This window comes from Tachysurus vachellii, chromosome 22 (assembly GCF_030014155.1).
Source record: "Tachysurus vachellii isolate PV-2020 chromosome 22, HZAU_Pvac_v1, whole genome shotgun sequence".
In the NCBI taxonomy this organism is placed as follows: Eukaryota; Metazoa; Chordata; class Actinopteri; order Siluriformes; family Bagridae; genus Tachysurus; species Tachysurus vachellii.
The window spans coordinates 10,095,135-10,119,112 of NC_083481.1; the positions used below are offsets into that span (position 1 = coordinate 10,095,135).

The window sequence follows — 23,978 nt, forward strand, 5'->3', positions numbered from 1 at the left end:
TCAGGTGCTTGTTCAGTCTCTTGTCATTTTGAAACTGAACTACTGCAACTCTGATGGCAGGTCTACCTCTGATCACAATTCAACATCAATAATTGATCCAAAATGCAGTTGCATGAATTGTTTTCAACCTGCTTAAGTTCTCACAAACCAACCCACTGCTGCGTTCCCTCCACTGGCTTCCAGTAGCTGCACACATTAGATTTAAAACAATGCCTACAAAGCAAATCCCATCACTCTTTGCAATGTATCTAATAGCACAGGTAAGCTGGTCTCTCAGGGTAAAGGTTTTCTTTTCCCGAAACACTTAAACTAGTGCTTATTTTTCACTATTATATGAATGCATGTATGAGGTCAGATACTGATGTCATGCAAGTTGGTGTTACGGTACTTCAGGGTTAAGGGCAATGCTCATGTAGGCCACTCAGAATCTTTGAACCAACCTTGGCAAACAATGTATTTATGGATCTCGTTTTTGCACAGACACTGTAATGCTACAAAATGCAGACATCAATATAGCTGTGCTTTGGAAAGGTCCATATGGGTGTTATAATTAGGTGTCCACAAACCTTTGGTCATAAGGATTTTGGAGGGTGGTAAATGCAACCAATGCAAATAATTTCAATTTCATTGAAAGGATATTAGTCAGGAAGTAAAATTTGTGGGTGGGCAAATTCTACCCAAACTAGCTATTTAACTATAAATAGTGCAACATAAAAATGGGATAAAATCTACCCAAATAAATTTCATGAAAATTTTTGCCTCACTTTTATTGAGTAGGTTTGTTTCTACAGTGTAGGTGCTCAGCATAGCCAGTGTATCTCACAGCTGCATGTTGCTCAGTCCAAATACAACAGTATGTTTTAATATGCCTCCAGGTTGGTGACTTGTACTTGCTATCGTACCTATGTTTTGATTCCAAACAGAATTATAGAAATGTAAATTTTGATTTTGGCTTGAAGCAGCCTACCATATGCTAACAAATATTTTAAAGAGGCACACTAAAAGTAGTCTCATATAGAAATCGGTAGATACAAAAATCACATTGAAAGTTGCAGCACAAGATAGAAGGCAAAACAATGTTATATTGTAGTATATTCTAGTTTTGAAAACATGGAAGTGATTTTTTTTAGTCTTTGCAGGCCTAGATTTTCAGTAAAGCATTTCATCCAATAACAATTTTCCCCAGTTTTGAGGTTGTTAATTGGTTCATTGCACTTTTCATAGCTACATACAGGTATTGATCCAGAATGTATTTTACACATTCAAAGTTTGAAAACATCGAAAATACATAAGATACTTTTTATTGAACTCGTATTCATAAATCTGTAATTATATTAGCTTGAAAATAGAACATTTTAAATGAATACAACTATATCTATTTATACATGAAAATATATTTAAAGAATATGGAAAGATTAGCTTAATACAGCTGCCCAAATCATATACTGTACAAATGTAATAGCAACATAACTATACGGTATTTCAATAGTATGCACATGTGAAGTTGGGCAAACACAACTTCATGTGAATACTCTCTATCTTTATTTATAAAACCATTAATCCCTTCATCAAGTGTACAACTTGAGTTTGGTTCTGAAAATAGGCATAAGATTTATGCTTATATATAAAGCTTTATGTAGGTTTTTACTATAGTGTGATCTGGCAGTCATACCAGAGTTCCAGGATCTGAGCTAGATTCCTTCTGTGTGGTTTCCTTGGAGATAAATGGCTCTGGGTAGTGAGAGAGCTCCTCAGACCTAACAGAAAGATAATTGCTGATTTAGAAATAGTTTGGCGACAATACGCTCTTTCAAAACAAAACACAATAAGCAAGATGTGTGGTTTACCTGCCATACAGTGTTTGCCCATGAAAAGAGGATGACTGGGGGATATGTGGCTGTGAGTAGAGTGGGCCCAGTGGAACAGACCAGGGAATGTGCACCAGGTGGGTGGGGGGGCGCAGGTGAAGACCATCTTGCCCCCTAGCTGCAGTGGGATAACCTAGTGCATTCCTTAGATACCATTCTCGGAGGCCCTCCAGTGCCAAAGCCTTGTGTAGGCTGCGGGTAGAGTCATCCAGAGTAGGCAGGGAGAAGGGCCCAGGTTTGCTGCTAAAAGTGACAGTAGAATTAAGCTTCTCTGTTGGGTGGTGTAGTAGGTTTGGAAAGGATGATGCAGTGGAGCCAGATAAAAGGTTGGTAGGTTCGAAAGCATAAACCAGTAAATGGTCCAGGCTGTGCTGCTGGAGAGGGGTAAAGGGACCACAGGACTTAGTCCGTGTGAATTTCACTCGACGTGGTTTAGGCTGGTAACTCTGCACATATATGGGGCTGTATGTTGGTGTTGCAGATGCTAGGTGCATCTGGGAATGAGAAAAAACATTGCAATGAGTTGAGGTCCCAGATTTGGGAACAGCAGAAAGGTCAGGCCATATGTGCTCTAAAGAAATGTGTTGCCGGGACTGAACTGGTCTCTTTTGTGGCTTGATCATATAGTCCATCAGTGTCTCATCATAAGCAGCCCCTCTTCCTTGTTTAACTGATGAATGCATGTGACCTTGTTCTTTAGATCCACCCAGCTGCTTTTCTGGGCTTCCACAGTGTATGTGCCTTAGCTTGCTGTCGGTCAAGGACTCTGAGCTCTTATAGGGTCCAGTTCTTGGAGACATGCCATTTCGGGGAGCCACTACATGATGATGATTGGAGCGGTCAAGCAATGCCTCAGAGCTATTGCTACGGCGGGCAAGAGAATTGTATACGTAACTTGTATGATGTGAGGAGGAACTCTTATGAGATGCCAGTGGAACAATTTGAGAAACATCCAGACTTCTGTCCCACTGCTTTAGTGCTACATCACCAGGCATTTCAGACCTGATAGTGATAAAAGAGATGCTTTTATGAATAAAAGTGTTGGAAGTAAAATTATATTAAAATGCATCTTTAGTACGACTACTTGATCATTCTGAATACACCTGCTCAACACTAAATGCATTCATTTGTGTAGCAGAAGTGGAAAGTTCAGGCATAAAGAGATATCACTGTACCTCACATGAATGCAGACTGGCATATTCTGAGGTAGTACAGGTGTGGCTGGTACACTCATGGCATCCACATTGGATGCACTTCTAAGCAGGGAATGACTTGGGCTAGGGAAAAATAATGCATGAATTATTACATATAACACAAAGAAGCCAGGCAAGATGCTGCAAACTATTATTCTGTTTACCTGACAGAGCTAGAGGCAGAGTCATGGCAAGTCCTCATCTCATAGTAAATCTCCACTGGAGACAGTGTCTTAAAGAGGCGACTATCAGGACTGCCTGAGGCCAGGCGAGGGTGAGAAAGTGAGCGATTCTCAGAAACCACACTAGAAGTCAAATCCTCTGTGGACCACAAGAGTGAACAAGTTGTTCAGGGGATTTCAAAGTATCCAGAAGGTTAAAGCTTTTTTTAGGAGTGCCAAGAACATTGTGCTTAAATACCAATTTGGATTATAGGATTTTTAGGGGTCCGAGTACCTACTGTTTCTAATAGAATTTTCTTCTATATTCTCTCCTGAAACAAACTGAACAAATTGTGAAGACCAAACCATACGTCTTTCCTATAAAGAGAGATAGCTTTATGTTCCAGTAATCATTTGATTGCACTTATTTTAGGAGTTACCATGAACATGAGGTCACTAGAATACCCATAACACAAGTCTTTTCGTGAGATGAGCATTTTCATAGGTCACAAGCGTACGGTGTGGTAGGTTTTGTGACTATACTTATTTTAGATGTTGAGACTGGTAGATAGAGATAGAGGGATAGAGAGATGACTCGAGAGAGTATTATTAGTAGATTAAGAATGAAAGAGTGACACCATTAAAAGAAAAGAGTTTGGTAATAAAAAAATCAGAGTTATTACAGACAAATGGACATGAATGGACATTTTGGCCAGTTTGAGCTTCTGTAATTGGTAAATTGTAATTCCAATTTAGAAGTCACAAAAATTTCTAGTAATAATTAGATAATGTGCTAAAATGTGAAGGTAATGCACAGTTTTCATAAAAAGAGATAGATAGGGTGTCAGTGCTTGTAATGTTGGATAAGACAGACAAACAAGCATTCTGAGCCAGTCTCTGAACATTCCACCAAAGTGAATGAGCATTTTTGGGATATTTGATTGTCTACTACAGGAAAACCCTAATTCAGAGCAGTTACAAAAAGGTCATAGCACACTCTTTGGTGGCATCAGATATGTATGTTGCAGCAATGATGTGTTTCAAATTATTTTCAGGATAGATGCCAAGTATAGGGTGTCAATACTTATGGAGTTGCACAATGTAATGCAAAATTTTTTAAGGATATTTAGATGACTATCTAATAAAATCCATGAGAATTGGCACTCTATAGCATTATATTAAAAACCTGAGGTCAGTGAAATTACAGCTACTGATAATAGTTACATTTCTTATTCTTCAATAAACATATGCACACATGTAGCTGTAATACCAACATTACCCAATACCAACATTTTCTTCAAAAATATGAAAATTCAGAAAAACCTTCAACAGACCCCAAAATCCAGTAAAGATTCAATTAGGGTACTTAAGTGTTCTTGTTAACATGTTTATAACTAATCCACTGGGGTGTTTTAACTGTCAAATATTTGAACATAGATCAGCTGGTTGTAGAAATAAATCCACCTGCTTTAAGTGTAAAAGGAAATGCATGGAGCAGATTGTAAAGGCTGTAAAAATGCAGCACCTGTACAGAGAACCACCTAGCCTCTTTAAAAGTCTGCCTTTCTTTTCCTAAATCCTAAAGATGAAATGGGCAAAGGAAATGAACTATACAAAGGCCTGAAGATTAGTTAAGGGATTCCATACTTAACATTTGCAGCAATTGTAAACCTACACATACAAACAGTCAAAATCCAGACAGAAGTTACTTAGAAACTACCAGATATTAAATGATATGATGTTAAAATATGTTTAAATGACTCATGGCTATAGTCTCTCTCCAAAGGTTTTAAATGAGGGGCATCCCCTTGTTCTGTCCTCTTGGATAAGCATATAATACAGTGTAAATGTTGTGGTATGAAAGTCAATTTTGCAGAATTACAGCATATAGCTGCAGTGCTTAATCATCTTGCTTTTTGCCTCCAGGAGATCAGTCTTACCACAAATTGTCCCTGAAACAGTTTACATTGTGTATATGGTCCAAATATTCAAGACCCATCTGGTGGCTCAACTATATTAATAAGAAATTCTCATTCACAGTCATTAAAATATATACACCACACTACAGGCAGGCAAAAGCAGTTCATTTAATAATGCAAAAATATCTTACTTTACTCTATCTATATACCTCCTGATTTTACTGATATTGCTCCTGATTTAACATACCAAGAATTGGACAGAATCATTTCAGAGTTACTACCACCTTATACTGTAATGGATGACTTTAATATCCACAACTTGTGGGTATTAAAACATACATACAAAGGGGAAAGGACAGAAAAACATATTAATGAAAATGAACTGAGGCCATCTGGGATGATCTATATGGGAATGGCCACTTCCACTGATTATAACTTTAAAAATAAAACCTCTGATAAAAGGCCTTAAAAATGGAAACTCCAAAACAATGGTGTGCTTTACAAGCCCCAATGAGAGATTCAAAGTGTAACCTCAGATCAAAAAGACTCCATAAATGGCTAACAAATACACTGATCACAGTAGCTGATAAGACAATTCCAAAAACATCTACAAAACAATCCAGAACACAAATTCCATGGTTTCATGACAAATACAAAAACCTTATTAAGGCACAGAAATAAAAGTGGCAATAACTAATAAACTACAGTTAGCTTAAAAAAAAACAAACAACATACCGGAGTACATACCATTGTATCAAGCTTGACAGTATTTCACCAACAAAGAAAATTTGGAATGTAATTTGGAGAAAGGATGGTGAAGGAGGCAGCTTACAAGTAAACATATAAATGATCAAGTCATCCTACTAATTTGGAAACATGGAATAGCAAAATGATATTAGCAAAAACATTTGAAATAAAATGTTCACAGAAAATTACTAAATTACTATGTGCAATGAAGTGCAATGAAGTGCAATGAAGTGCAACTTCCAACTTTTTGGTTGAAGTTGGAGTCTGACTACCAAAAAGATTTTATGTGGTTTTATAAAAGGAACAAGTACTTTAGACCACCTTATTAGTCTGGAGCAATAAGTCTATGATGGATTAATTAAAAAGGGACATTTATTTTGCTTTGGAAAAAGCATATGCATTCTTTCTGTTGTTTAAGATTAAAATAAATAGTAAATGTTATTGGTCCAAATGTATTGTATAGTCTTAATGGTGCTTGTATATGTTACAGAGGGAAAGATGAATATAATTGAAAGACAACTGCAATTATGTATTAAAGTAAATGAGTGGTCAACTGAAAATGGTCAACTTAAATGTTTATCTGCTGCAGTCTTTGCATCATGACTCTGTTCATTGATGGAGAACCCATGGATGTTTGGGATAATAAAATGACTTTCATTCCTCATATAAAGTCCCTAAGGAACAGATACTTAAAAGTTCTGTACATTATTAAAGTAATATAATTTATGGATCTACTCGCAAATGCTATACACGGGCCACCATCAAAGATTGAGACTTGCCTAAGGAGTTTTTAGGACCTTGACCAAAGCCAATACACAGAAGAAAATAATCTCTTAAAATCAGATGCTTGACATAAGACCTCTAATATGCATTTAAGTTGAAAACAATCCCACATTCTCTTATGATCTAATCGTTTATCCACAATATTTGCATCTGTGTGAAGCCAAACCTATTTCAGAGCCTTTGCAATATGCAGCAGACCTCATGTAGAAAATTTGGGCATAAATAAATCGTGACAGCTTAAACCACATTTGTCCAATTCCCCTTTGGATTTTAAAAAGTTACACATCAACTTGTAATTCACTTGTAATAGACCTGAAGCTCACCTGCATATATACCGTCAGCAAGCCTTTGACATAAAAAGCATTTTTCCCATCATAATCCTATATACAGTAATGGGTCAAAAAAAGACAATCACGTATCAGCAGCTGTCACCAAAACTATGGCATTTGTATCCCTGACCAAAGTTCCGCTGAAGGGGGAGGAAGCACCAAAGTGTGAGGACAAATAACTAGAAAACATATATTTTTGACCTGCCCAATTTTTAAAAGGAGACAGTGATTTTTATCAGAATAGGATTTACTTTGAAAGATGGGCCCAGAAAAAACAGATTTCATATATAAAAAATTTGGTAAAGGTAACTAAAAATATATAGTATTTATTATATTGCATTTGAGTGTTTGCATTTTTATAATTAGGTTTATAATATAATGTTTATAATATATTTAACTGTATTTATATTGTTTGAATGTTTAATATGCATATGCCATGAAATAACCAATTGATAATTGCTGATATGGCAATTATATCCAATACAACACTGGCTTAGTCACTCACACAACACAGGGACAATGGGCAAATAAAAACTTAAATGAAGGTGGCTCGAGAACAGAAAATATGTACAGTATGCTGGGAATCAGTGCAGTTGAATCATGCCCATGCAGAACGAGTGGAATAGATGCCATAATAAAGCATAACTTTCTAACTGCCAGATCCTTGAGAGAATGGTCACAGCTTTCAATATACATAAATTGTTTAAAACATTCAGAATTTAACAGTGACTGACAAACAGGTGGTTCTCAAACAGAACCATTGGAATTGATGAGGTATATAAAGCTATTTTCTCAGAGTCAGAGTTAGTGTTAGGATTTCCATGCAGGGAGTTAAGTTTACATATGTACAGGTCTGGATTTGCCACAAACGTTAAGAGTAGGTCATAGCACATTCATATTGATGTTTAACTACAGCCTAAATCAAACATCTGGATGTTCACACACTTTATTGGTTTGAACATGGTAGTAAGGGTCACAGCACATGAGCCATTTAACTGCTCAGGATCTACTTAAGCACTTTAAAGTAAAAAAATAAATATTTTTTCATTTTCAAGTTTGTTGGTTATAAAAATTATAACCTTTTGCTTTTTTTCAGATCATGAAAAATATCTGTACTAATTACGAACAACATTTTTACAGCTTTCCTGAGTTTTTTTTTTTTTTGCAAAATAAAGACTTGAAGTGGACCTATGCAATATATTCTGCTAGGTATTGTCATCCATAACAGTTTGCTAATCTCCATGAATGGATAGCTTCTTCAGAAGGAACAGGCAATCAGGTAGAAATGAAGGGTTTCTACTTAGGAACATTATTAGAAACAGCTGCATATTTATATAATTATCCAATCAGCCTATGATTGGGCAGCAGACACAGGTCAAAAGCTTCACCATGTCAAATCAGAATGCTGGAAACGTGAGCTGTGATTTTAATGCCATGTTTGGTATGTAATTTCAAAAACTGCTGGGATTTTAATACAAAACAGTCTCTATATGCGAGTTGTATATAACGTTATCAAACCTATACTTGTTAAAATAAAGGTACCTCTCATTCCTGACACACCGTTGTCTCGGGAGGGTGTCGAATCTGACAAGGAACAGCTCTCTGATTTAACTGTTTCCTCTGCAAATTAAAAAATGTTTTGATTAGATTAGGTTATTGATTAGGTTAGACTAGAAATCTTGACAAGCATAATGCCAAAGCCAGGCTATAATGCAAGTAATGTTTAAGATGTACACATATACAGTCAGACCCATAGATGTTATTTTAGCTGTCCATCACAGGATAATAAATAAATGAATTAAAGGATAAATTGCCATTATTTAGAATAAATTAAATCATGAAAATGAACTCAAAGTGCAGGCTATCAGCTTTAATGGTATTCAAGTTTTTAAAGATATTTATATTAAAATCTGATAAGCGGTAAATGAAATTGCAACTTCAAACAATCTCCTCCAAACATATTGGCAAGGCCAATTCTTTATTTTTTGCTATAAACCGAAGACATTTGGATTTAAGAGCAAATGTTAATATGATAAGATAAATTAGAATTTCAGTTCTCATTTATACAGTAATTGTGTTGATGTATCCACTTCTAAATGTGAATATCAGGAAATTAAAGTTGCATATTGTTGAACCCATTTTTCTTCCCTGCTGATGCCCTGACAGGCTTTTACTACAGCCATCTTTAGTTACTGCTTGCTCTTGGGGTGTGTTGCAGTCAGTTCAGGTTATGTGACTGGATTGCAATGGCAAAACATTACACTTCTTTGCTCTAAAGCATTTTCTACTTTAAAAATGTTTCAGGACTCATGGTAGTTATACTGCACTAGCAAGGTCTCTCCCAAACAAAGATTTCAAAGCAGACTGGGGTTTCAAGATGTGCCGTTTCAAGCTATTTTAAAAAAAGCAAATAGAAACAGTAGTTGGCCAAGGAAAGAAATGCACTAGATAACAAGCAGGAGATTTGGTCCGTATTAATGGTGTCCTCAATGCTGAGAAATACAGGCAGGTTTATTTGCGTCTGATGTCGAAACAGTGTTTGATGTCAAACTGGGGAAAGATTGAACCCAATGTGTGTAAAGAAATCAGTGAAAGCTGGGGAAGAAAGTCTCATTGTTTGAGGAAGCAGGGGTTCATCCTCTTCTGGTGACATGGAAGGCTGAACGCAAATGTTTATCAGAGTCACATTCAGCAATATGTAGTTTCATCCTTGCAAGCATCTTCCAATCAGCCTCTAGTTGTCATGCAAGACAATGCCCCTTCACACTGTAAAATGGGTAAAGCAGTTCTGTGAATATAAGCAAATAATAACGAAATGGGTAGCCCGGAGTCCTGATTTAAACCCAACTGTAAAATCTCTGGAAAACACTTGACAACAAAGTTATTACTACAAGAGCCTGGAAGAAGAGTGGACCATTATCACAACAGAGAAGTGTGAGAAACTAGTGATGTCCCGCTATAAAGCGTTAACCATCATATTTTAGTTGCAATCTTCTTCTGTGCTGCAGCGGTTACTGTTCTCTAATATTTATCACTGCATTTTTCACAACATAAAGGTATTTGTTGAAGTGCCTTAGTTCTTTTGTAAAACATGATAGTGGAGCAGTGGCATACCTACAGCTCATATTTCTCTAAAGTTTGAGCGATGAAGATTAACAATATTTCAGAATCAAGTGTTTATAAATGTAAAAATAAAATCAAGTGTTTATGTGTTGTTCTCTATTTTAATATCTTTGGGATTACATTTCTTACCATAATACTAGTGTAATTTATTCCAGAACCTGAATAAACCCTCTCTATTTACTCAGCTGAGGTCCTCTCTTGATTGTTGGCTTAGATACAGACACAACTACCTTCTAGATGGTGTTCTTAATCTGGCAAGATGTTGTACTGTAAATGTTTTTTTTCTTAACCCCATTCTTCTGTCATCCACTAGTTGTTTTCCATGATCTGGCCTTTTGTTGTTCCGTGCAACAAATCAACTCTGGACCTTTTATCTGTTTACTTGTAAGTGAAATAATAAGGGAATAGCACATGGACCACATGAACTCTGACCATAAAACAACTGAGCAGCCAACTGTGCAATTACTTTAAATTCCTTAAAACGGGAATCATAAATATTTTGTAATTCATCAGATTTAAATGTACTTACACTCTGAAGCTGAAAGCACTGAGTTCATATTCATTATTTAATTTCAACTCAAATATAATTTGATGAACAGCAAACATTTTCAATATCCAAATATTTATAGATCCTACTGTATGTACACACATACACAAACCTATTTCCAAAGTAAAAACAGTGTGAGCTTAATTAATTTAAACATCTTATATCATTTCTATGTGTACTGCTTATTAAATGTGTTATAGAGATTCCATACATTATATACTATTACATTGGATGTCAAAATTAATTTCTTAGATCTGATCATGTAGTCTGTCTCTTTTACTTAGATGCATCACCTGTGTGACACCCACGATGAACCGTCCTCTTGCTGCGTAAAGCATTTTTATCTGACTCAGTGCTTTGACAGGGGGTGCCACTGAATCCAGTCTTCACTTGTCTTCGCTGGCCCAGGTTATCCTGCACACAATTAAAGTTACCCAGACACCTAAAGATTTAGTGCACTGAATAATAAATGCTTTATGCTGTGGGTTTAGAAAATGTAAGATAACATTTTATATATAAAATAACATTTTTTTACCTGTACATACTCCCACACACTTAATATTTTGTACACCACGCTCAACATGACCCAACATTTTTAGAGCAAAGCAGAAAACATGCATGGGGACACACACATGAAATAACACATTTCCCCTCCAGTTAGAGGGCACCCTCTATTGAATTTTGAATCACTCCTTTACTTAACTTCTTCATTTCCTGTTTGTTAAATATTAACATTAATGTATTCATGTATAAAAGTACATGAACCATTTTACCCACATAAAGCTCTGAAGGTTGTCAGAATTTTGAGTTATGTATATCTTGTGTAGCTATTCTGTTATGACCTTACCATTCTCATCTTGTCTCTGCCTTCTTATAATACAACCTCTGAGAAAAGATGATGGAGAGAGATTTTAATCATTAAATCAAGGTTGACAATCCTTAGCCATTTAAGCTCTAACTGTCCATACTTTGGCTGCAGAAATTGGATGAAGCAAGTCTGAAATAGTTTGAAAATAGTGTTATGGTAAGACGTCAGTGATAATCTACAATGGGAACTAGTACACCAAGACACCTCTGCCAGTTTATTCATGTCACAGAAATCCAAACTTGCCACAAATGTTAATTCTACAACCACAACAAATCCCAAGTAAATAACTACGGTTGCTCTTTGTGGGGGCGAAATTCTGCAGGATTCTGCAATGACAAATGGATCTTAACAACAGCAAAGCAACAAAAATCCATGGTCTCCAGCTGCATTTACACAGCTTTGTAGAAAGGTAGCATTTAAGAGTGGGGACAAAATTCTCTACAAAGAGGCCAAATACAGGCTGAATAAAGGGATCAAAGCAGCTGAGTGTAAATACTTAGACAAGCTAAGAAGCCACATTGGAGATAATGACCCACCATCACTCAATGTGATTAACAATTACAAGGACTGAAGAACTCCCCATTATCTGGTTCAGTAAAATCTCACCAACAACTTTTACAATAGAAAGTTATTTCCCATTTCACCTATTTCCATGGTCTTTTGTGTGCACCAGATGGTTTTGTAAACTTCAAGATCTTTAAAAAAAACCATCTGGTGCACACAAAAGACCATGGAAATAGGTGAACATTTCAAATGCAGCCCCTCTTTCTACCCACCCTCAACATCAAATGCTTTGTGGTTTTCACTGTGGATTCACTGAGGCAGCTAGATCTAAATAGTTGTCATTGAGTTCATCTTGTTTTGGCTCCTCTACTTCACATGAGTCAGTTATACATCATTGTTTAAAAATGCAAATTTCCCCTATCATCATCCTCATTATAAATAAAACCTTGAAGACTGTAAAATATTGATATGTGAAAGCCTCTTGAATCTGTGCACAGTCTTGAACCTGCCAACAAGCTTCCAAGTACCACTTCTCATTTTACTGGGATCCTGATCATATGTAGTTCAGGATTTCATCATCAACCTCCCCAGTTCTTCAGGCAAGAAAACAATTTTCATACATCTTGGACTGAAATAAAATGCCCCGGTTTTCAACATGAGACCTCTGCCTCAATATGCCATAATGACAGTTAAGTCTTCATTTCATACATCCCTTCAAAATAATTAGAGGTTAATTCAGTATTTTACCGACTAGAACTATAAAAACATTACAAATTAGCGCCCACCTTTGATGTATCTCTGCTCAAAATTGCCATCCCACCAGGCTGACTGAAGCTGAACTAGCTCCCCCTTTGGAAATTGAGGGCACACCTGCATACATCATACAGGTCAAGACACCCATCAACTCCAATCAGCAGCGTAATACTATGGGCCTTAGGAACATTCATGGATCCCAGCCTAGCTAATTATAGATCCTTCACTAATCACCAACCTCCACAGAGAACTGTGACCATACAGCACCCAGTGTGGTGTGTCCTACTTAAGCCTGCTCCTTCAGATAGCCTAGTCCTTAGACTAGTCCTGCAGTCATTATTTTTATTCTTTTATTTTATCTGCCCACAATGTTTTCTAATAAAGTTAGATAAATAAAGTGTTACACTTATCTGACACACATTCCCTGTCCAACTTGCACACATTCCCTGTCCAACTTGCACACATTCCCTGTCCAACTTGCACACATTCCCTGTCCAACTTGCACACATTCCCTGTCCAACTTGCACACATTCCCTGTCCAACTTGTGTGGTGTAAATTTGGGCAAGGACACAGTAAGTTAGCAAAAAATCAGCTTGATCTCTGGTGGCCTAAACATGCAACATTTTGCTTTCACATTGGATATTTCCAACCTTAGGTTAAACACATAAGGAAAATGTTTCTCTAGCACTTAATATTGAATATTATTTTCAGTTTTATATTCAACATTGGTGGTCAACAAACTTTTGGGTCAGGGGACTAGAATCAGAAAATTGTTGTTGGCAGTCACATGGTAACACAATATGCTAACAGTATTTTTAAAACCTGTTAACTTAAAGTTTTAAGTTGCGGATACATTTTCTTTACTTGTTCTCTTTCCCTGATTTCAATTGTATTTTTATTATTTTGTATTTGCATTTGAGTTGATCCAAATGATAGCTCGATTTTGGATACGGAGTGACCGCAGCATTCTACTGCCATGCTGCGGATCCAAAATGGAGCTATTCTCGTTTTTAGTCCACTATTTTCAAAGTACATGGACACTAGAGAAAGTGGACCAGACACTAATACAGTATGTAAGTTATGCAACAGCTATTTTGCGTGATGGACTGTTGGCAAAGCTATGTGATCTTGGTTTGCTGTGAAGAACAGGCCTCCGGTCCCTGGCATTGCCTGATGCAGGTGGCTAGGAAAGGGGAAGTTAGAATGGTGTGTGTGTAGTAGAAGTGTGGCAAGTGAGAAGGTGTCGATGTTAGGCTAAAAACAAACCCTAGCTGACTGGCTTTGCTTTCCATGTAACATTCCAACTGTACAATAAACTAAACTACATCAGATTCCAACAAACCATATAGCATGAGTTTAGAGACTGCGGTGTCTTTGTTTTCATAGAGATGTGGCTCAGCAATAGAGTTATGGTTGCAGCCATTCAGCTAGATGGGCTCAAGTCATTTTGTGCTGTGTGGTGAAGCTCGAAGTGGTTCATTACATGTTGAAGCTCGAAGTGCATCATTACACGTTGAGATAATGGTGCTTGTTTTTAATTACTGATCGTTAGTGAAGTTTGTGACTGTTAGAAGCAGACCATTTTATTTACCATGGGAATTCACCACTGTGATTATTGAAGTGTACTTCCCCCCAGTGCTAATGCTAAGGCTCCACCATGACCAAATCCCTAGCACCCCTCTCATTCTAATAAGAATATTTTTGTCCCAATCACTCCACAGACGAGGCCATTGCCACCACCCTCGATCTGGCCCTTTTACGTCTGGAAATAAAGGACATTATATATATATATATATATATATATATATATATATATATATATATATATATATATATATATATATATATATATATATATAAAGAATGCTGGTCATAGACTTCAGTTCAGCATTCAAAACAAACATCCTCAGCACCTTATTAAAAAGCTAAGCCTGCTGGGCCTGAACACCTCTCTCTGCAACCTCAGGGCTGTGTGTTCAAGTCTAATGCTGTTTATTTTGCTGACTCATGACTCATGACAACTCGAACCACATCAAGTTTGCTGATGACACAACTGTGATGGGTCTCATCAGCAACAATGATTAGTCGGCATACAAAGAGGAGGTGCAATAGCTTGCAAGCTGCTGTAGTGCCAACAACATGTGTCTAAATTTGAACAAAACAAAAGAAATTGTTGTCTTCAGGAGAGCACAGAGTGATAATTATCAACTAAACATCAACAGATCCTCTGTGGTGATTGTAAAGACCACCAAATTCCTTTGTGTTCACCTAGTGGAGAATCTCACCTGATTATTCAACTTAAGATGAATCAACAAGAAAGCCCAGCAGTGCCTCGAATTTTTATATGGAGTATCATAAAAGTCCAAACCACATCCAAATTTTACAGGACCATCAAGAGCATCCTAAGCAGCTGCATCACTGCGTGGTTTGGAAATTGCACTGTCTCAAATTGCAAGACCCTGCAGCAGATAGTGAAGACAGCTGAGATGATCATCTGAGTCTCTTTTCCCTATATCAAGTTCAAGTTAGCTTTATTGTCATTCCGATACATGTTGGGACATGCAGTGGTACGAGATGTGTCTCACAGGTCAACAGTGCAACATACATACAGACATAAAACATAAAACAACAATGAAGCAGGGGCAGGAACGGACTATAGTACAAACAATACACTCTATGTATTTGACAGATACATAGGCTGGAGCAAGAACAGACTATACAGCTAGTACAGACTATACAAACTATCCAATAGCATACTGTACATAGACTTTCAATAAATAAATAAGTGGACTATACAATGCTTCCCTTGATATTGTAAATGATATATCTATATCAAAAAGATTTTCAGAACCCACTGCATCTGCAAAGCCAACTGCATTGTGAAGGACCCCACATACTCCTCACACAGATTCCTCACCCTCCTGCCATTAAGAAAAAGGTACAGAAGTACTTGAGCCCTCACAACCAGACTGTGTAAGAGTTACCTCCCCCAAGACGTCAGACTCCTCAACACTCAGGGACTGACACACATTTACACACACATCCAACTATTCAAAATTATTATATAACAAAATTACCCAAATAATGTGGCATGAAGAATAATAATATGTTTACATTATATAGTTTTTTTTAAATAATAATTATTTTTCAGCATGGGATAAGATGATGGGAAGACTATGTTTACATGCAAAGAAAATAATGTATAATTATTCATTCATTCTTTAGACAATCTCAATATATTTTCAATTGGAATTTATTTGTATAGCACTTCTAACAATGGTTACAATGGTTATTGTCATAAATCAGCTTTACAGAAATTCAATAATCAAACATCCCATTAAAATTACTGAGGGAAAGTGAATAATATTGATTATCTTATTACAATGGCACCTGCCAAGGTCTTATAATGATGTGTTGAAAGTAGGAAAAATGGGCAATCATGCATATCTGAATGACTTTAACAAAAACAAATGTGTGATGGCTAGATGACTGTGTTACCTGGGAATGAGTTGGAACCCGGATGCCCTATGGAAAGATGGCAAGCCAGCGAAGGCAGTGTGTTGCTCTGGGCAAGTTCTGCTGGGAAACCTTGGGTCCTGGCTTTCATGTAGCTTTTACTTTGACACATATCACCTACCTAAACATTGTTTAGGTTGTTGCATTGTTCTGGAAGCAAAAGGTGGATCTACACTGTATTAGCAGGTGGTTTTAAAATTTAAGTTTTCCATTTGATCCGGAATCTATACACTGGTAGCACAGAAATTATTCCCTAGATGGTGTGAAAAGGAAACCTTGAGAGAAACCCAAACAAAGAACATTCATGGTTTCTATACTCATGGTTTCTATGTGGTATCATAAACGGAATCTCATGGTTTTATGTGGATATTATATAATCCAATCAAAAGGCATAGAAATATGGAGAGTCTGGTCTTTTTAATTAAATTTAATATGGTGTTTTTATCCAGTTTTACATTACTACCATCTCAGCAAAATCTCAAAGTGCGATTATTAAAGGTAGGGTCTCCGATTTTTGAAAGCCAATGTTGACATATAAAATCACCAAAACAAACACGCCCCTAACGAAAGAAATGTGTCTTTATCATAGCTGAAGGGAAGAACAATATGACTGCAGATAAACAAACACGCAAAAATGACATAAGCATAATCATGCAAAGGATGGCATATATTAGTTCTATGAAACAAAGCAAAACCAACGTTACTCACCTACTGAGAAGGAAAAAAGCAACCCCGGCATCTTAAGTAAAGTTGGCCACATATTCACAGATTTCCCGAGTCAATAACCCCTGAGCTAAACGCTGTTACTAGCAAAACACGGTTGTAGCTGCCTCTCTACATTACTACGATAGAAAAGAGTGTATTTGTGTAGTAACAGTGTTTAGCTCAGGAGTTATTGACTCTGAATCTGTGAATATGCAGCCAACTTCCCACTCCTTCAGTTCTCTCCAGTGCTGGAAAGCTGATCCTATATTAACACTTCTTGCTTTATCGAAAGCCTTTCTTCGCTTTCTTTGTTTTTATCCTCCATGTCAACGTTAAAACCGCTTTCTGCTAATGTTACACATGCACACTGAACACTCTCTCAAACAATATTGACAAGACATGCCCCTTTCTGCTCACTGGCTACATGTTTGTTTTGAGTTTTGTTTAGTTTTTGGCCCGACTCAGTTTTCTGAAGCGTTTCTCAAAAATCGGAGACCCTACCTTTAATTATTACAGAATAGTGAGATGTACAGTTCTCTACCTGTTGAGTATATAGTATAAAATATACCCATTGTGCCTTGTTTATCTATATTTATGAGACAAACCAAACTAAACTGCAAACATTTTGGAAATGCCTTTTTTGTGTGTACAAAATGACTACTAATGCAAAATAAATGACAAAAAATGCAGAAATTGGATATTTTATATATCAATAACCATGTTTAGCAGTATAGCTCTACTTGAAAGGGTCAAAATCTAGAAAACAATTATAGAAAAGATGTCACATGAAAATCTACACTGTACCCAGGTGATCTTCGGACACTTGAGCTTTAGACATGCAAACTACTATTTTACTAAACACAGCAAACCAGGAAATAAAACATGCAAATAACCTCAAAATACAGTGTAATCATCTCTCAATATCTTTGAATGTCCCTGCCTGCCCAAGACTCCTCAACCCAGTCAACATGTCATGGTGCCTCTACTGTACTCATCTAAAGGACACAAGATCCTCTTTACCACTTATTCACATATAGAAATGATATATTTACTGTTGTATTTGCATGAGGTCCTTGCATACAGAAATGGGATTGAAAATGCAAATAGATGTTCAACAACAAAGTGCATATCATTTTAATAAGTGCTAGATCCCTTGAAAGACCTTCCAGTATCTGATGCATTCTCTCTCAAATTAGCCATCATACATGTTTTGCACTTAAAACAATATCTTAGAAAATGGTGTACAGTATTTTTTCTTGTGCTGATTCTTTGGCTGAAACCATAAAAATGTGCATTTTTGAACTTTTATCCCCATCCACTCATATTTAAAATAATTTGCATAATATAAAAACCTTGACTTGAAACTAGAATTTTTAATCTTCACAAAACTGATTTCAAATTACTCATTATATTGCCAGACACCAACAATAATAACAAAAATAATAATAATAACGATTTTAAATAGCAGAACAGAATCCTGGCTTTGTAAAAAACAACATAGTAGGCCTAAATAGCATAAAAGACTTTTGTCTTTGTACAAGTCAACATAATAAGGAAACTACAGGAGGAATTTATGTATGCTCAGTTTACATTCAGATTTGACCGTATACAACCAGAATATAAACAAATAAATAAAGTCACTGTTTACACAAGCAAAATTTAATTGAATTACAATGGCTCAGAATTGACTTTTACCACAGAAGTAACATCGGTCTTTTGCACAAAAGTCAGATGATTGTAGAATAGATTACATTAAATCTAGGAAAATTTCTATCACTGACAAAATTGAGGTTTTTTACTTACCTCTATCTTTGAAGTGTCATTTAATGCTTTTCCAGCTCTGCGCTGCACAATCGGGGGATGTTCACCCACTTCCAGAGGAAAGTCACATGAAAGTTTCCCGGTCAGTTCCTACAAACACAATGATGATGATGATTATGTTGGCTTGTACAAAGTCAGCTTTCTGATCTGATAATTTAGCTATAATTATCAACATCATTTTGAATTATTATTATTATTATTATTATTATTATTATTATTATTACTGTTGTGTTGTTAGACATGTGACAGAACACATTCAGTTCAATGAAGAGAATTGCATTCTACTGATGTCATGTGTTTTTAGGTACAGTACATATCCCATCCATAACTTCTATCAATCTATCCATCTACCTGCTGTGACAGTGGCACCTGCACCACCGCATGATCTGACTTAAAAGCCGCTCTTCGTCCCAGGAAATTCGTTGCCAGAAGACAGCAGCGGTGCAGCCCAATGGCCAGCGCCGCTGATGCTGGTACCAGACAGTGCATTGCACTTGGTAATGTAAAACTCACAGTCTGCATGTCTAGTGTCCATAAAAGTTAATGGAACACATGAATTCAATGATGTGGAGTGGTGTCTCAAAACCTTTGGCAATATAGCGTATCTATCTATCCTTCTTGCCCGTCCGTCTATCCATCTATCTATGGGTACCCCCGTGCCAACCCCTAAAGACATTCAATTGAGAAAATCCTGAGTAGCTGCTTCAGTGCCTGACTAAGGAATTCCACCATCTCAAAAAGCAAGACCCTAAAGTGTACTGTGAGAACAACTGAGAAGGTGAGTGGAGTCTCTTATCCCTCCATCATTTACATTTACATTTACAGCATTTGGCAGACGCTCTTATCCAGAGCGACTTAGATTTATCTCATTTATACAGCTGAGCAATTGAAGGTTAAGGGCCTTGCTCAGGGGCCCAGGAGTGACAGCTTGGTGGCCCTGGGATTTGAACTCATGACCTCCCGATCAGTAGTCCAACACCTTAACCACTGAGCTACCACATCCAGTTCACATACAGTTACACCACTTGTTGCATCTGCAAAGCTATAAACATCCATTACACAAGCTCTTCACACTCATGTAGGTCTGTGCTTTATGTAGCAGCATGGTTCTGGAGGAACATTATTTAATTTAACTGTTTAAAATTACAATAAAAACTTCTTGACTTGATTTGACTCTCTCCAGCCAATCTCTCAATCAATATACCAATAGTTACAACTGTTAAAATAATAGAACTGTCATTATATTAGATAGTTTCTTTTAATGTTATGACTGATCAATGTATATTTCCAGAGTTATAAGGTAAACTGACATACTGCCTCCAGTAGACAAACTTGACGTAGTTCCTTTTGTCTACTGCTTAAAAGTATTTGTAGACTTTGCTTCTTTTCCTGCAGGTCATAGATCTTCTTAGCCTGCAATTTGCTGTTTTGGCAGTCCTCGAATTCTGCACAGGAACACACCGCACTTAGAGGACAAAGGACAAACTAACACAAAAACAATATAAACAACAAACTTATGCAAACGTTTTTGTTTTTGTCCAAAGTAAAACCAATACTCAATTATAAGAGAACAAAACCCTCAGGAATAAAGCTGGAAAACTGGCATTGCTGTAAGGATATGGCACACTGTACTGTTTTGCTCAATACTAAGCTCTTGATTAGGTAAAGAAACACACTGAAATGTCAGCAAAAAGGAACTGGAAGAATTCTTCCAGCCTTAAAGTTCTGGTGTATGGGAGAACTGTGACTTCCCACAAACTTTAGACAAGGACTGCCAGTGACCGAACCCCTCAGTGTAATTTGGAAGAACTAGACAAATGCACAAAGCAAAACACACACACACACACACACACACACACACACCCCTCTGCTGTATTCAAGCATACTAAACATGCATATTCAATCTGGGTTCAGTAAAATTAACCAGCAATTGGAAAGTTCATAAATGCATATATGAGCATTGTCCACTCAGCATAGTGCTAAAAGGGATTCAAAAACCTGTGTGAAACATACAAAGCTACAAACCTACAAAGAGCTGTGTATGACTCACAACACAACTACCTAAGCAATTGTGAATGTTTCCCATGCTACAAACATTGAATGGAGTCATCTCAGTGAAAGCCTGTCCAGAGAGTTTAATAGGCCATTTTAATTTAGTTTTTTAATCCCCAGATTCAGTTTTTATGCATTGCTAAGTGTTGTAAAGGATCACACAATAATTACTTAATAAACTGAAAATAGATACCTAATAACAGCACCATATTTACTCACCTGGTACACCTAAACCCATGGTAGTGACCAAAAGTTCTTTAATCACCATAGGATGTGGACAGTGCCTTATCAATGATATTGTACACTCAATCCTTACATCCTGAAAGATCAAAACTGTTAGGCCTTAAAGATGTATTCACACAAACGGAAGGAAAATATAAAATTGTACACAACATACACACATTACTTTTCAGTTCCAACATAGTACTGTAATTTATTACACTCACTTATGTGTCTTCCACAGTTACTCATTAATAAAGTAATGCTGCCAGACTGAAAGGTTTCTGTCAGGTTCCTGTCTTCTGTTCAGTTTCAAAATAAACCCTGTAGAAAAGCGTGAAAAATAAAATTATATAATATTTTTGAATATCATGCAGTTTTGGGTAGGATTTGGGTGGTTTGGTAAGGTAACAAAATCTCTAACAATAATTATAATTACAATAACCATAAACCCTAATGAAAAAATTCTGACTAATGGACCCTGTACAAAAAACAGAAACAACATGCATTTCAATTTAAGAATTTGACCAGGAGGCCATCGAGATGCCAGCTGATCGTATCTCTTTATCTTTATTGTAAATCATGTTTTTCTTTTCACTACATGAAAAACTCCAAGCCAACAGCATTACCTCCACCATCAAGTCTAGCCCATTTTGTCACTAATTTGTATGAGTAAAATATCCATACAATAAAAATTATACAGGAAAGATGCTACTGAAGGAAAAACTATATCAAGCATTTGACCTTGCTGTGACATTACACCTGTTTGGATCAATTTAAAATTTAACCAGTTCCTCGTCTTGAGTTATCACTAATGAGAATCTTAGCAAACAGACAAACAACCTGCCACTCTCTTATTTATTGTGAGTTAGCAATACTTAATTTTAGACAGCTGTTGTACATGATGATAGCTAATATAAAAATGTAAATATCCTGTTTATTACCATGAAACAGCTTGAGTCAGAACAGCTTGCTAAACACCCACAAGCTTGCTTATCGTTAATATATGCTGAAGTTGGATTTTAAAAGCTTCCTCAAATCAGAACACAGCATAAAATACTTCAAAAAATAATTTTATCAAACATTGTCAGAAAAGTCCAGTTGGATTTGAGGATCTACTACAAAACTAAACAAAACACAACAAAACAAAACAAGAGTTTCAACTATTTTGACTAAATTTTAATAATAAATATTTTATTATTACTCTGTAAATGGATTCAGTTTTTTTAATCAACAAAGTAACAACTCTGTAACAAACAACAAAGATCAATCCACAAATCCACAAATTTATTTAAAGCTGTTCTATTATACACCGATCCATTACATTGATGATTGAGGAAGCAGAAGGTTATTGTGAAACAGAAATTTGTACCTTGTGTGTTTTCACTAATAAACGAAGCCTCTAAAGGAGATCCTCATTGGAAAATATTTAATTGGCACAAAAGTGAAATCAAGGAAACCAGGGTAAAAATGCAGGAATCTTCATCCAAAACACATCATCAATAAGTTCGTTTATAAACACAGCACATCCATTGAAAATGACTTGATTAGACAAGCCTGCAGTCTTGTCACAGAGAATGGAAAGAGATCTGAATGGAGCTCACGTGCCATATTTGAGCAGGTAACGATGCTTCAGCAGTGAGGTTGAATTCTCTAAACCTCGAAGAGGAACCCAAGGGTCCTGTAACACAGCCATGGAGACATGGAGCAGGTGCTTACACTGGCGTGGTTTGGAAAAAATAAAGGCATAACCGTGTCTATGTTTAAATAATAAAAAAAAAAGGTATCCGCAGTTAACAGAGGAAACGCGTAATGACGCGGACATCAATGGCGGTGAAAGCGTCGCTCCGTCCAGCAGAATGTGTCCGACTGCATCACCATTGCGATAAAACCACCATTTTCTTCCTATGATTCACGCCGTTAACGTGTCCCAAAAGTGCAATTCAGCTTCTAATTATGCTGACTAACATGAAAACGCTTATTTTTTTATATTAAATATCCTCACGTTGTAAAGCAGCAAAACATCCAGACTTGGATCAGGTCAGAAACAGCATTGCAGGTGAGAGAGTTAAAATCCTAATACAGAGGCGTGGCCACCCTGTCAGAAGGGATGGGAGTCTTCAGCTGGCCACTTCTGCTGAGTCTGTCTGTTTAAACCTCACATTTCTGTTCTAGATCTCCTGCTGTTGTAGATAGTGAACCTTAAGATTTAATGGGCTGTTTATTTTGAGATGATATTCAGCTCATAACATAAAGCTCATCGAATAAATGAGTTTTGGTTTCGGTATCCTTGCTGTCACCTCAAAACACTTTAGACATTCTCCTCTGACTTCCTTCTACATGAAAGGCCTTTCCATGAACAAAACTGCTGCTTTTTTGTGTCTACTGTGAAAATACATAATCCAGAATTCAACAAACAAAGGTGCTCAAATCACATTTTCCCAGTTCTTTTTTGTTAAACATCTTCAAAAGGCTGGTTGTTCTGGATTTAATCAATGTTTTGAGAATTATCTGGCTGGGAACTGATTAGTGTCCGACTGACATGCGGGTTTAGTAACGGGGCAATAGGTGCATGTCCATGAAATGACTAACACAAAGCCCAGCCCAACACAAAGTGGCTTGTAACACTGTTACTCTGGCTTTTTCTCAGCCACATTAAACCATGTTTTATTGCACGTCTGATCTCATTTCTATAATTATGGCAACCACCTTTGGCCTTGCTTTTATAGACAGATATATAAACTGTCTAAAAATATCTGTACAAAAGTGTGATTAAGCCTACACACTGATTTTTATTTAATTTTAACACCAGTCTCTGTGCCTCAGTACTCACTTTATATAGCTCAGTAGATGTTTTTTAATTGGAGGT

At 36.6% G+C, this 23,978-nt stretch overlaps 1 protein-coding gene across 2 annotated transcripts; it reads right to left on the bottom strand.

Moving 5' to 3' along the window:
• Positions 1-23,910, bottom strand: ccdc120b (coiled-coil domain containing 120b). 2 transcript variants are annotated; one of them, XM_060858096.1, is made up of 11 exons: positions 22,714-23,910; positions 21,337-21,433; positions 21,110-21,209; positions 20,153-20,283; positions 18,821-18,928; positions 10,964-11,084; positions 8,543-8,620; positions 3,226-3,382; positions 3,044-3,145; positions 1,848-2,870; positions 1-1,757 (listed from the first exon to the last, which is right to left on the bottom strand). In XM_060858096.1, the coding sequence occupies exons 3-11, from the start codon at positions 21,156-21,158 to the stop codon at positions 1,667-1,669; spliced, it is 1,860 nt and encodes a 619-aa protein (XP_060714079.1). In that variant the 5' UTR covers positions 21,159-21,209; positions 21,337-21,433; positions 22,714-23,910; the 3' UTR covers positions 1-1,666. The 2 variants fall into 2 exon arrangements, with proteins under 2 accessions (XP_060714079.1, XP_060714078.1); XM_060858095.1 differs by having other exon boundaries at positions 22,482-23,910.
• Positions 23,911-23,978: the final 68 nt, after the last annotated feature.

Coding starts and splice junctions, on each gene's coding strand:
- ccdc120b (XM_060858096.1), bottom strand. CDS start 21,158: ATGGTGATTAAAGAACTTTTGGTCACTACCATGGGTTTAGGTGTACCA. Junction 11,085..18,820: donor ATGACACTTCAAAGATAGAG/GTAAGTAAAAAA, acceptor AATTGTGTGCAG/GATAACCTGGGCCAGCGAAG. Junction 3,383..8,542: donor CGGTGTGTCAGGAATGAGAG/GTACCTTTATTT, acceptor TGTGGTCCACAG/AGGATTTGACTTCTAGTGTG.